At 45.8% G+C, this 15,052-nt stretch overlaps 1 protein-coding gene across 1 annotated transcript; it reads right to left on the bottom strand.

Moving 5' to 3' along the window:
• Positions 1 to 9,648: 9,648 nt before the first annotated feature.
• On the bottom strand, positions 9,649 to 15,052 carry il10ra (interleukin 10 receptor, alpha). The gene is made up of 7 exons (XM_067245724.1): positions 14,770 to 15,052; positions 13,533 to 13,653; positions 13,174 to 13,343; positions 12,887 to 13,029; positions 12,527 to 12,692; positions 12,181 to 12,296; positions 9,649 to 11,834 (listed from the first exon to the last, which is right to left on the bottom strand). The coding sequence occupies exons 1-7, from the start codon at positions 14,831 to 14,833 to the stop codon at positions 10,845 to 10,847; spliced, it is 1,770 nt and encodes a 589-aa protein (XP_067101825.1). The 5' UTR covers positions 14,834 to 15,052; the 3' UTR covers positions 9,649 to 10,844.

Here is a 15,052-nt window from a genome sequence, read left to right on the forward strand (position 1 = left end):
TAATGTTTACACACTCCAAAGCAGTTTTATTGCCACTTTACAACCCTCCTCCGTCTTTCCCTCTCTCCTCCCTCTTTCCCATTCCCCATCTCTCCTCCCTCTTTCCCATTCCCCATCTCTCCTCCCTCTTTTCCTCTCTTCCTCTCTGTTGTTTGAGGTGTTGCTCAAGCAGCCGACTGAGCCGTTCAAACAGAGCAATGACCGTAATGACACCACCTCACTGACACACACACAGATACGCACGCACACACACACGCAACACGGGCAGTCAGATGGCTGAGCGGTTAGGGAATCAGGCTATTAATCATAAGGTTGTCGGTTCAATTCCTGGCAATGCAAAATGACGTTTTGTCCTTGGGCAACGCACTTCACCCTACTTACCTAGGGGGAATGTCCCTGTACTTACTGTAAGTCGCTCTGGATAAGAGTGTCTGCTAAATGACAATGTAAATGTAACACAACACCACTACTGCCAGCACATGCCCACTCACTTGTGTGTGTGTGTCTGTCATCTCAGGTGAAATATTACTGTAACATATCCTGGCTGTGTTCTCAGTTTGATCCATCTCAAATCGTTCTGTAACAATGCAGCTGGCAGTGGTGCTGCATTTCAGGAAGTGAGGTAAAATGATTAGATGGAATTCTGTTTGCTCTGATCAGAATTGCACTTATGTCACATAAAACAGGTAAACTCCCCGCCCAAAATACACTGAAAGCTCAACAAAGCTTTTTTCCCCATCTACCTGCTGACAACATTCTCCATTGTGTCAAGCTCTCATCATCAATGTGATGATGTCATTCACACCATGAATCACACCAGCATATTTCTTGGAATGATGCACCAACCACAGGCACTTTCCTGGCATCCCTGCCCTTCTGACCAAAAATGAGAACTAGATCTGGCTAGTGGAAGGAAATCTCTCTTTCACTCTCCCTGTCTCTCTTCCTTCCACTCTCTCTTTCTCTCTCCAACCTCTCTCTATTGCTTCCTGTATACATGTGTCAACCTCTCCCTTCATCTCTTCGTTCCTCCATCTCTCCATCTGTCCTTGTGAGGGACAGAAGAGGAGAGTAGGAGAGCTGGCACTCAGACAGAGCCAGTGGCTGTCTGGACCTGTCAGTGAAGAGAACATGGGCCTCACTGGGCCTGACTGGACCTGTCAGTGAAGGGAACATGGGCCTCACTGTGCCTGAGTGGACCTGAGTGGACCTGACTGGACCTGACTAGACCTGACTGGACCTGACTGGACCTGTCAGTGAAGAGAACATGGGCCTCACTGGGCCTGACTGGACCTGTCAGTGAAGGGAACATGGGCCTCACTGTGCCTAAGTGGACCTGAGTGGACCTGACTGGACTTGACTAGACCTGACTGGACCTGACTGGACCTGTCAGTGAAGAGAACATGGGCCTCACTGGGCCTGACTGGACCTGTCAGTGAAGGGAACATGGGCCTCACTGTGCCTGAGTGGACCTGAGTGGACCTGACTGGACCTGACTAGACCTGACTGGACCTGTCAGTGAAGAGAACATGGGCCTCACTGGGCCTGACTGGACCTGTCAGTGAAGGGAACATGGGCCTCACTGTGCCTGAGTGGACCTGAGTGGACCTGACTGGACCTGACTAGACCTGACTGGACCTGACTGGACCTGTCAGTGAAGAGAACATGGGCCTCACTGGGCCTGACTGGACCTGTCAGTGAAGGGAACATGGGCCTCACTGTGCCTGAGTGGACCTGAGTGGACCTGACTGGACCTGACTATACCTGACTATACCTGACTGGACCTGACTGGACCTGTCAGTGAAGACAACATGGGCCTCACTGGGCCTGACTGGACCTGTCAGTGAAGGGAACATGGGCCTCACTGTGCCTGAGTGGACCTGAGTGGACCTGACTGGACCTGACTAGACCTGACTGCACCTGACTGGTCCTGTCAGTGAAGAGAACATGGGCCTCACTGGGCCTGACTGGACCTGTCAGTGAAGGGAACATGGGCCTCACTGTGCCTGAGTGGACCTGAGTGGACCTGACTGGACCTGACTAGACCTGACTGGACCTGACAGTGAAGAGAACATGGGCCTCACTGGGCCTGACTGGACCTGACTGGACTTGACTGGACCTGACTGGACCTGACAAGGCCTGACTGGACCTGACTGGGCCTGACTGGACCTGACTGGACATGACTGGACCTGACTGGACCTAACTGGACCTGAGAAGGCCTGACTGGACCTGACAGGGCCTGACAGGGACCCTCCTCACTGTGAGAGGCCCTGATAGCCTTTTCAACACATGACTCCTGAATGTCTTAGTGCCGCGCTGGTGTTACACAATCAGTGTGAGATGCATCACTGTGTATTACAAATATCAAAATGACCAAATAATGTGTACGTCATCCAAACAGAAATGTGTGTGTGTATGTGTGTGTGTGTGTGTGTGTGTGTGTGTGGGGGGGGTGGTGGCCAGTGTGGGTGTCTGTTTGTGTGTATTTCTGTGAATGTCTGTGTGTGTTAATGTGTTAATGCGTGCAAATCCTAGACTGAGACTCCTCACAGTGATGTTGAAACAGTAGTTGTAGTTGAGAAATCAGTGGAGTGGAGAGAACAGTGGGGCGTCAAACCTCCTCCAGCCACCAGGAGGCCTCGCTCACCTGAGAAGAACAAGGTAATCCAGGCAGAACGCAGCTCTGGGAACTGAGCTGGGTAGGTTCAACATTAAATAGAAAATTAATCAGATATAATTAAAGTGGAGAAAAGGTTAAAATTGTACATTAATTTGGGCAGTTTAAAATGACTCTTTTGGGATTTTGGAAAATGTAACATTGAAGAGTTGAGGTGATCATAGAGGGCAGACAAAGAGGTCATCGTGTTGAGGCTTGTGTATGAGAACAGGGTCAAACCTGAGAGACCTGCTGGCAGCTGCCCAACAGTGCCCTCCAGAAGGCCAGCTGAGAGAAACAGAGAAAGATCTAATCGGTCAAAATAACTTTTCACTCCTCAGTTACAGATACTGGAAGGCTGGACTGCCAACAGAGCAGCTCTCATCTAAAGTGATGACTGGGGTAAGACATAAGAAATCCATCACCAAACAGTCAGAGTCAAATCTAGCTTTTGTTGGTGTCTAGCTTTGTTGTCCTCCAGCTCAGCGATGAATGATGTCCGTGACATAGTCAGATAAAAATAGATGAACTCACCTCTGTTCACCAAGGGGCATGTGGAGGGAGACAGGGCCGAGGCTCGGAGGGAGCGGCGTGGTTTACAAAAGGAAAACAAGGGTGGGAGGGTTTGTCAAACCCAGATGATAGGCAGGAGAATGAGGACGGACCAGTTGGAGAAGTAAAGCAGGTAAGGCGCTGACGCAGGACACACACACACACACACACACACACACACACACACACACACACACACACACAGACAGAGGAAGGAGAGAGTTAAGGTACAGTACTGTGGATGGTCTCGGTAGCAGCCAGCTGAAGACAGGGGTTATGACTGAGGACACGGAGTGAGGGATTGACACAGAGCATCGCTCGAAAGATAAGAAGCAGAGAAGGAGGAGAAAGCGAGCGAAAGCAAACAACTGGACGAGCCATGGGCAGTTCTGGTAAGACGCTTCGGTGGAGGAGGAGATCTGACATACGTAGGCCTAGTGTGACTGAAGTATCAGCTGTTTCTACTGTAGGTCACTGTGTGTTGTGTGGTCAGCTCCATATTTCCTCTATGAACAGTTAATGTATCCTCCTGCTGTTCAGCTTCCTCACAGTCTTAGAAACTCACTAACAGTCACTGTTTTAGTTTTTATCGTCATTTTGCTTATTGGGCCCGAAATGGTCCCAATCTAACTAGCAGCAGACATAATCCTATAGACTCATTTGTTAAGATAACAAATGGCTAGGATGTCTAAGGAATTGCTAAATGAATGAACAGCTAATCTGCTCAACACTTAACAACATGCTTCGGGAAATATTGCCACCATCAGCTAGAAGGGAGTGAGACAGTAAACATAGCTAGCTAGCCAGGTGTGTGTGATGCATGAGGACACAGGAAACAGACAGAAGAGATTGTACCAGAGTTTCTCTCCCATCTGGCGTTGTTGATGGCAGGGGATGATGAAGTGATGTGATGAAACAGCCCCATCTGACTACGTGTCTCATTTAGTCTAACTCTAGTATAACCCTACCCTACCCTTCACTCCCTTAACATGTGACCTATGACCCTACTGTTCTCTCCCCTACCGCATGACCCAATCCCTCTTCTCCCTTACTGTGTGACCCCTACCCCGTCCCGCTCTCTGTGGCCTCTGACCCCCATGCCATCTCTGTGTGGCACTGCAGGGAGCAGCGTGAACTCAGAGGCCGTGGGCATCGCCGTGGGGTTCACCTTCCTTGCCATCCTCTTCACCATTGGCATCGTTCAGTTATGCTGCAAGAATGCCTGCAAGAATGCCTGCAAGAACAGCTTCAAGAACGGCTGCAAGAAGTGTAAGAAAAAAGGTACAGTACGATGTCCAGTGTGATGTATAAATGTAGGGGTGTCCTCTCTATATATTTACATTGCTGTCTTCATTTCCTTTTTTCTCTTTTCCTTCACTTCTTTTTCAGAACCATCGTTGAAAGACAAAGTGCTCACGTGAGTGTCTTTTATTGATGAACGCAGAATCGATCAATTCAAATCCTTGTTTTTCCTTGTGAGTGTTGTATGTTGTGTTGGTGATGCTTTGGTATTGGTGCTGTGCTGTGCATTCTGTGTGTCTGTCGATCTCTTTATCTGAGCCTTTGGTTATGTGTGAATGTCTGTCGCCGACAGGAAAGTGGGCCTAAAGAAGTCTCCACCTCCCTTCTCAATCAGCAGCATCATAAAGTAGAGTCACACCAACACACAGGAACAGATTTGGACCCATGGACTTTTAGAGTTAAACTCAAGCACTGGGATTCTTGATCTTTCCGTGTATTTCTTTAAATTCTGTATCTTGTCTGTTTGTGTTTCTGCATGCTCTCGTCTGCTCTTTCTTTCAAATCCCACTCATTCTCACTTCATACAAACCACAGGAAACATGACTCACTCTCCCCTTCTCCCCAGCACACAGAAAGAGAGAGAAAAAGAGAGATACAGAAAGAGACAGGGTGAATAAGTGTGAGTGACTGAATAAAAGAGCAAAGGTAGTGTTTTCATATTTCCACCATGATCCTAATAATGTCTTGACCATTTAAATGAATAAACATAATTTGGTTTTCTGTCACATTGTCACATCTGGATGAAACTGTGGGTTTGACAAGAAACCCCACTAAAAGTGTGATTTAGTGGTGAACATAGACAAACACACACTCACACATACATGCTCACACACGTGTGGGTCGTGCTGAGATCATGTATGTTTGCGTGTGTCCTATAGCGCGACTGATAAAGACGTGTTTTTAATAACATTTAAGTGTAGGTGTGTTTTCTTTGAACTACTAGTCGAAACATAAAAGGCAGATTGTACTCCAATAATATGTAATTTATTCTCCAGATCCTGTCCCCTGTTTGCATCAGAAACAAAGCAGACAAGGAAAGTAAAAAAGGAAGCAGAGTTTCAAAGAACTGCTTGTGACTAACCATTTTAATAATGAGTTTTGTTAATGTGCAGAGTGTGGATGCTGATGGTGACTGTAGGAGTTGCGGTTCTGGAACCTTACCAGTCACGGAAGAGAACGCAAGGGTGTTCTGTTTTCAGTGGTGTTTCTGGGTTTTCAGTGGTGTTGCCGGGCCTCTTCTTTCTCAGAATGTTCTGGTTCCATGGAACTCCCCCTGGGACGGATGTTGTCCTCGACGTGGTGACTTTAATGACTAACCAGGCATTCCTGCAGTCTGGGGATATCTGACATAATCTACTTTATGTAACTCCCTCGATTTATCTGAAATGCAATGTATTACGTGTGAAGATGAAAATGCATATTTGTGTGGGTGTGTTTGAGTGGTTGAGAGTAAGATTGAGTGTGTGTGTGTGAGAAACACATTTTATGTGTGGGTGGGTCAACCACATGGGGACAAGATGGCCATAGGGAGTTTCAGCCTTGTAGAAGGTACAGAAATAGCTGTCTCACCTCGCTCTTCTGCACATACGTTTGCATTTGCTTTTTCAAACGAAATGCATTGCATTTAAGAAAAATTACATGGAGTTCATGTAAATACTGGCTCACCTTTCTATTCCAAACGCACACACGCACTCACACTCAGCTGGTAGATGGAGGCCACAAATGGACCAGGCATGCTCTCTGGCCATCACCAGGTAGGTCATGTGATCCCCTTTGTGGAATTTGAGGTCCTGTTCTACAAATCCATGTTTGCACTAAAAAGATTTATCAGACGTTTGAGGTTAATTAGTTGGTTATCAAAGAGACCCCGGTCTCAATTTACTTTCCTTATACAAATGTAAATAACATTTACCCCCCTTTGACGCGTAGTGTCACACCGGTGTGATGGCTTCTGGCTGGGCCCCACAGCGTACTGTCACACCGGTGTGAATATCATTAGCACTAACATTGAGCCATAAAACATATCACATCAAAATAATTTAAAACCTTGATGCTGTGTAGGGGTAGGCAAGGCTTCCGTCAATATTCCATCAAAGATGTACATCATGTTTGAGTTGTGTGATGTACTGGCTAGATATTTAGGACATGATCCTTTACACAGGATCCACTATGGACATCCAGGTCATGATGGGCTTGGGATTTCTGGGTCTGTTGTCTTGACAAGTCAACTGGCATTTATTGTCATCATATACTTACATTACACAATGAAACAAGGACCTAGACAACTACAACAAAAATTGGTCCAACAAGACAAGATGAAATTTGTGACAAATGCCCCAAGACACAAAGGTGGGGATACTTCAAGTTCAAGTCTTTTATTGTCAGATGCACAGAACACCACAAGGTCAGACTGGGCACTGAAATTCTTAGGACAAGACAATGCAAGGCAACCTGGCATAACATACAAGTAAACAGAACATAGATTACATCTACAGACATCCCAAGTCTGCCGGAAGTTCCGTGACTGTCCCGCATTTCAATAGCGGCTCCCGGACGCCCGCAAATGCTATACAATCTCCCGGAATTCTGTGATTTTGTATTTAGAGCGAGCGAGACTGTCCAATGGTCATTTATGGACGAAACAAGTGCATATCACGCGTCCTGATTGCGTCCCGGGGGGGTGGGGTGGAGGGGGGGGCTGTACGTGCTGGTTGAGGGTGTAGAAGGGGGGGGAGAAGCCACCTCCCGGAAATTAGTCACTGCAGGTTGGGATGTCTGCATCCTATGATAAGCAAAAATATAGGGAACATCCTAAATATACAGATAATATACAATATGTGAATAATCATAATATACTAATACCATATGTGGACATCAGTTATTGAGGTAGCAGCCATATGCAAAAATATTGAGTGGAGTCTGATGATGTACAGGTGCGTGTGGGGTGCATGGGTTTGTCCACAATGCGTGTGGCTTTGCAGAGGCAGCGTTAGGTATAGATGTTTGTGAGGGAGGGAAGAGAGACCCCGCATATCTTCTCGGCTGTCCTCACTATCCTCTGCAGAGTTGCGGTTCGAAGCGGTGCAGTTCCCAAACCAGGCCGTGATGCAGCTCCTCAGGATGCTCTCTATAGTCCCTCTATGCCAGTGGTTCTCAAACCTGTACCACTGCTCTATGCAATGTGGTGAAGATGTGGGATGGGAGATGGGCTTTTAGCCACTGCTGGTTCACCAAGGAATTAGGTGCTCGACGGTTTAGCTGATGTTTAGCAGGGATGGGTCGCTTTGTGCTGACCTTACTTGCTCTGCACACCTGAGAGATGGCAATGTAGTACTATACATGGACAATTTGTACAGCAGTGCAACCCTCTTTCAACATTTTATGTCTCTTGGAACGGGGCCTGTGCAGGCCAACATTCACATTCACCTGTAAAATTAGAAAGGGATAGATGTTCAATATATAGAAAACGGTCAACAGCAGGCAGTCAAGTGATATGACAAGAGGTGTGTTCATTACCCTATGAAACATTACAGTCATACATTACTGTTGTCATTTCAATAGGTTGTTATATTGATTAAGCATAAAGTCAGGTTTATTCTACATGTCGTCCATCAAGTAGCCCTAGCCTAGATTTTCCAAAGGATTACACTTGCCTCATTTTTGCAATACTTGAGGTCTTGTGACCTGACAAAAAATGAGAAATAATAAATGTTCCATCAACACGGAAATGAATGTCAGTAGATGGTAGAAAGAGATCACAAAGCATAGCCATCAATTTAGAATGGATGTCTGCATTCTTGTGATTGCTCTAATTAGACTAAACATAACAAGTTACTACGAGCTAGCTAACAAAAACGTCAGATCGTGCCACAGGTATGTGTATAACTTGTGTGTATAAATAATCTACTGAGCAAAAAGGTTTTCCCAGAAAAGTAGAAGCCAACCAAAAAGGTTTGAAGGTATTCAAGCAGCATGAGCTTGCTTGATCGCCTTTGGTCGAGGGGTCTGGGAGTCATTTTCCAGTCTCGCCTATGGCTCAACTTGGTTGACAATCAACAGTTGTTGATAATTTACTAGGCTATGTTACGTTGTTTGTGTGGTCAGATTAAAACGAGTACAAAATAATGCAGGTGCATCCAGTCAGACTAATTTGCGAGGATTGTAACGCATCGTTTTATTTTCCTTATTTTGTGAACACGGGCTGTTGCCAACTCAGTAGGTTTACGAGATGGAAGCCAGCTAAAGAAAACAAAACGATGCATAGCAATCAAGTTAAACTGACTGGATGTATCTGAATTATTGTGTATTAGTTATAGTCCAACCACAAACAACGTAACATAGCCTAGCAAATTAGCAACAGCTAACTTGTTGATTGACACTTTACTACACTATACGAGCTAGCCAGTTTGGAAAACACTGAACGAAAGATATACGTCACGAGAAGGTGGGATAAACAAAATAACCAATAGGTGAGTTCGAATTCATGCAGCGCCTGCGTCGTCTGGAGCCGCCTGCAGCCCGGCTGACTTGAAGCAGCCAATGGCATTCTCAGATTCAAGGCAGCCGGCTGCAGCCGGCTGTCGGCACCGCTAACGCTGAAAGAAGTCGAACACACCTAATGAATTGAGTAGTCGTCACTAATACGGGGTGCAAACTAGGTCAATTTCAAATGCAAACCGAGAAGTGCTGAAATTGTCTGTAAATTCGTCACAATCAACTTCTGGAACGTTGAAATTGAATTGTTCAGTTCGGAATAATTAACAGTAACAATGTTTGAGGTTGTTTGTTTGCTTTGTTGAGTTTTTTGAGTGTTTCTTTGTTCCTGAATGGTGTCTGACGTGGATTTGACCTGGACCTGAGGTTCCACTGACAAGCTGAAGCAGAAAGAGGAACTTGGTGATTCAGCTTCACAACCCCCCCATGGTCCCATCTTTGCATATGGGTGTGTGTGTGTGTGTGTGTGTGAGTGTGTTTGTATGGCGGGGTGTTGTGGTTCTTCACTCATGGTTTATCAGTGTCATTTAGTTACTATTCAAAAAGTCTCCCACACACAGCAGAGAAACACATAAAACTCCTTAAATGAAACACACAACCTCACAAACACACGCGCACACACACACACACGTTTCAGAGCGACACCTTTTTTAAGCACTTTAATCACAGGGACACTTCCCCACTTCATTTACAGAAACATTCTGAATAAATAACATATGAAAATAAATAAATAACCATGAAAAGGGAACTCCTAACTGTCTGTGTGTTCTACTGGGAACTCCAAGACACAAGCTGTCGGTAGTTTCCGTCAGTCAAAAAAGGACAAGGAAGAAGAAGTGAGATTTGGAGTGAGAGAACACAGCGTCACTAAAAGGACCTACATTATATCTGTACCCCCCCCCCACTCTCTCCCTGTCTATAGCAGTACACTGTTGACAGGTTTCAGTAATGGTAAAGTGCTACTGGTCAAAGCTCCCAACCCTAAGGTTGTGCTTTCTCATCCCGAGTCTGAGAGCTGATCCCGGTGGTCTCAGGCTAAACCAGTGTGAAATGAGTTTCTTTCAGTATGTTAATGAATGACACGGTAACTGGGGGTGGGTTTTGTAAATGTTTTACAAGAGAAGTTATCATTTGGCAGTAGAGCTGTTGGAGCTGTGCTGGGGGTGCTGTTTGTGTAAAGCGTTTGTCGTTTGCCCTGTATGATTCTGTATGTGTGAAAAATATAAACGCCGTGACCTTCACTGACGCACGTCTCCCCACAGCCAACCCACAATCGCGCTCTACGCTTGATCTTTTCATCTTCCTCAGATGCCTATGTTAATCCCTCGCTCTTTTGAACTGTTTGTTCCACTAAATATCAAGCAGGCGAGGAGGGTGTGTCAGTTTACATAACAGGAACCAACCTCCAAAACATTTCTTTGTCATTAACCTTCACAAAAATCATGGGTTCTTTCCCTTCATTTAGGTTTCATTACTGGTGAAATACTTCAGTTTAACAACCCCCTCCCCCAAATAGTCACCAATTAAACGATGGTCTAATAACTTGCCTGTATCAGCTCACATCTGCTGCCACCAACCGTGGATCACACCACTTCCTGCCTCACACAAAGTAGTAACTCAAGCTCAATGTGTCTGTTCCACACTTCCTGATATGGCAAGCAAACTACAGTGGCAAGACACATCTGTTGAAGAGGGCCTCACACAATTCAGTCCGTTCACATCAAAATGCTTTTCACTTAGGACCTGAATTTTCTTCACTTTATCACAGTGCTTACATCAAAACTTTGATTTGCAGCATATTGCCTGGGCACAAACACTAGACAAAACTTAATGCAACATGTCAGCCTGAGGTCAGTTCAACATTACACAGAGAGATGAATGCTGTCATGTTGGCGTTGCAGTTCAGTCCTCCATCCAAAAGGGAAAGCTCTGACAGAGCTGTCAAGAGAGGGAACGACTCCCCCAGGTGGATGGCCTGCTGGAGGGCATGTGGCATCAGCACAGAGTCCTCCAAGTTTGCCACCGTCTCCATGGGAACGGGAGTGTTCCTCTGTTGCCCAGTTAACACCTTGCCCGTCTCGCATGTTAGCGACTGTCTCTGGGAGGTTGAGAAACATGGAGGTGTGATCTGGTGCTCCTCCTGCACTCTGTAGTTTCCTTTGTCTGAACGCACACACGCAACATGTCCAGACCTGTAGCCAGGTATGACGTCAACCATGACAGTTTTTGACTCCAATTGTCCAGACTTGTAGCCAGTCATGACGTCAGCCATTACTGTTTTTGGCTGCCAGTTTCCTGGTCTATAGCTTGTGATACATTCAGCCATGTCTATCTGTGTTTCAAAGGGGATGTGCTTAGAGCTGTCTTTGCTGGCTTGGAGGTCCACCGAGCAGGGGCTCTGGCTCCGGTATCCATCCCCAGCAAGGTGCATGATCCTGGGAAGCAGCCCACAGTCCTCCCCATCCAGACTTCCAGAGGAACCCAGCTGGAGGTCCTGCAGGGGGGGCTCTCCTGTCCCACTCCTGCTGCTGGTGATGCTCTCCATCTCCCCCATGCTCCCACAGCCACTGTCCTCCCTCCTCCTGTTTTCCTCTCCTCCCCTCCCTCCCTCACTCACACCTGAGTGTGACTTCACGCTGACTCCGCTGTCCAGACTTGTCCTACTATCCTTTTCCTCCTCTGCTCTCTCCTCCTCCGGGGCAGGGGTCCCCAGCCCCCCCCAGCTCATGGTCTCTGGTCGGGGGGTGGAGAGGAACCAGCCCTGATTGGTGACCACCTCCACGGACTCCCTCGCCAGGCTCAGGGGCAACCAGTCACTCCTAATGGACGTCTTGAGGATAGTAAGAAGAGAAGGAAAAAGTCAATTAACTGACATGACTAAACTCACCACCAGAGTAGCCCAGAATAGCTTAGCATAATGACGCAGACTTCATAAGTTGGATGACAAACATGAAAACCAACATGATTCAGAAAGCCTTCTTGGAAAGAGGAAGAGCTGCGGCTAAACAGAAATTGTGACTTAACAAACGAAACATACTGGTTAGAGGTCAATCTATTAAGGACAGCTCTTTTCTTATCCGGTTAAAAACCTGTAGTAAAGGTGGTCAAAAATGTATAAATGTGCAGGAATATATGTAGACTAGAAGGCAGACAGGGAGGCAGACAGACAGACTTACCAGAGCTGCAGGCATTTTCTCTGGACGCCTCAGGACCCAACAGAGGGTGAGGACCAGGGCTAAGAGGACCACAGCCACACACAGGACTGAAGGATAGACCCAGACCTGGACATTCTCTGGGGAATGACACAGCAGAAGTCATTCAGAAGTCATTCAGTCAGTAGAACTTATTGACAAAGCAATTCACATTTTTCATCACTGTGGGAAATGTTCTGCAAGACCTTGGTGTTTGATATATTGAGTGATAAAATCTTTCATAGACAGATTGAGAGTGAGAGATATAGACCAATCGATTGATCGATCGACAGATAGAAAGAAAGAAAGTGAGACAGATAGACAGTCTTACTGGGCAGCTGGATGCAGTGCTGGGGCGAGGCCTCGCTAATAGTGGGACTCGTTTTGGACTCCACCTTGGCGCTGACGCAGTAGCTCCGCCCATGCAGGTAGTGGAATGTCAGCACGGCTTCCTCCCCCTCCTCATCCAGCCCTTCGGTCAAGCTCTGGACCATGACCTGGCAGACGCACAACACATGAAGAACACAGACCATACAAGCATCTACAAGATGCTACTAGTTTTCAGCAGTACCCACAGCCCATGGATCCATAATTCCATAATCCCATAATGACACTTCCATAAACCTGAAATTCTATAATTCCACAGTCCGGTCATTCCATCATTTTATCGTTCCACCTTCTCCTCTCTCACCTTCTCCTGTCCTGTCTCCTGCAGGTACACGGTGTAGGTCATCCCAAACTTAAACATCTTCTTGAAAATAGGTTTCTTGTAGATCTTCACCATCACAGAGCTGGAGTTGGCCAGCAGCGAGAAGGTGGGGGGCAGCAGAAGATCTGGGCGGAGGAGGAGGAGGAAAACAAGGAGATGAAAGATGAAAGTGAAAAATAAATAAGAGGATTAGTCTAAAACCAAGGCCCAATTGTAGGCTGAGATTGAGGCCTGTTTCAGACACAAGGCATCCTTCTCTGTGCACTCACTATAGTTGGGAGTGAACCTCTTCTGAACCCAGATGGAGTGTGCAGCCTCAGTAACCAGACAAACTCTGACTTTGTATTTCTTGGTGTAGTTCTGGATGAGGCTTGTCAGTTCACAGGAGGTCTGGGGGGTCTTCTCACAGCCATTCACCACTGTCATGTTATGGCCATAGCTAAGGGGGAGGAAGAGGGGTTGTTTAGGTAGATCACATGGCTGAAAAGTGAGGTAGAATGATGGAATGGTTTCTGGATGGGAGGAGAAAGAAAATTATGAAGGGGAGGATGAATAAAAGAAAGAGGTGAGGAATGAAGATGAAGGAAGTATATGAGTTTGTGTGTGTGTTGTGGTGAGGAAGGCTTACATTCCCATCTCCACGCGGTAGTGAGGCCTTGGGGACGCCTCCATAGGGGGGTCCCAGGTTACCGTCACCTTCTCATCCCTCATGACCAGGCTCAGGTTGGCTGGTTTAGGCAGCATCTGTCCTGGAGCACAGAGACACAACACACAGGTCAGTCACACAAGCAGACTCAGGTCACTGAATATTTAGTCATTGAATAATATAATATGTACAGAGAATGAGGTTTAGTGTTTTAGCAATTGTGAAAAACTGTAACAGAACATAAAAAAATACAACTTGAGTTGAACTGAGTCTAATTGAATCAAAGTGAATTGCAACTGAATTTGATCATGTCTACTCAACATTGAATATAACAAAATAATAAGGGATTGTGCATTACAATCAGGTCTGGACTGGGACTGAATAACGGGCCGGGACTTTGAAACGCAGACCGGCCCACAACCGTGTATTATTATAATTGTCTTTGCATTATGCTGCGGCCGTTAGGGTTAGGGTCCCGACGGCCAGTCCGACCCTGATTACCCTGAGTCTTTGCAGAGAAAGTATTTGAATACTGTATGTAAATATATTTTACAGGAAACACAGAACAGAACGGTACATGAAGATAATTCCCACAAGGGAACTCCCTCACACATGACCTCAGCAGAGTTTCCCCAGACAGGGATTACACAAATATTTTTTTCTGTTTCGATCACTGTTTATTTTGAGTTAGGAAACCTACACAACATTTCTCTAACTTGTCTGTGAGTTTAGGATGTGAGGAGGATGTTCTAGTAAAATGTAATAAGGAGATCAAAATTGAATGACATCTCAGTGCTCCTTTTATCTTGTGGTTGAAGCTACTTGACTGTAGATACAACCACGATCGCAAACCACAACATTCATTTATATGTATATCAATAATTAGATCAACATTCAATAAGAGAAACTTCCTTTTGCTGCCAGAAATGGCATGACACACATTTGAAATATGACGGAATCAATCATAGTTTAGATATTCCTCTCAGCTAAATCCAAATACATCAGTATTTACAAATACCGGAGATTCCTTCAGCCTACCATGACGTAGATCAAACAGGAGATGTCTTCAATAGCAACAATTATCTTTCTTGTGTAATCCCCTGATCTATAGAAAATCTGCTTTGTGTAATTTCAGTTTTAACCGCTGATATGGTCTCTAGGAAGACATCAACAAGAAAATCAATGTGTGGTAACAATCTCTAAAAAAGTTTGTCAATACCTGACATGCAGTTTGCTGCGATCAACAGCAACCCCAGAATTAACATCCACCTTCTCCAATCCATGATCTGGTCCAGAATTTCTTTATTAGACAATAATCATCTTCTCCTACTCCTAAAGCGCTTTACTCCGTTGCTCCTCTCTGTTAATCATCTCCCTCGAATTAGCTGTTCGGCAGGCCGGTATCCAGACAGCTGTCTGAACAGGGCAGTGGAAGCTTTGTGTCCAAGCTTGTCTGCTATGCGTTGACGTTCTGCTGTGGTAATTTATGACTGGTCTGACTG

This window comes from Osmerus mordax, chromosome 11 (genome assembly GCF_038355195.1).
Source record: "Osmerus mordax isolate fOsmMor3 chromosome 11, fOsmMor3.pri, whole genome shotgun sequence".
Lineage (NCBI taxonomy): Eukaryota > Metazoa > Chordata > Actinopteri > Osmeriformes > Osmeridae > Osmerus > Osmerus mordax.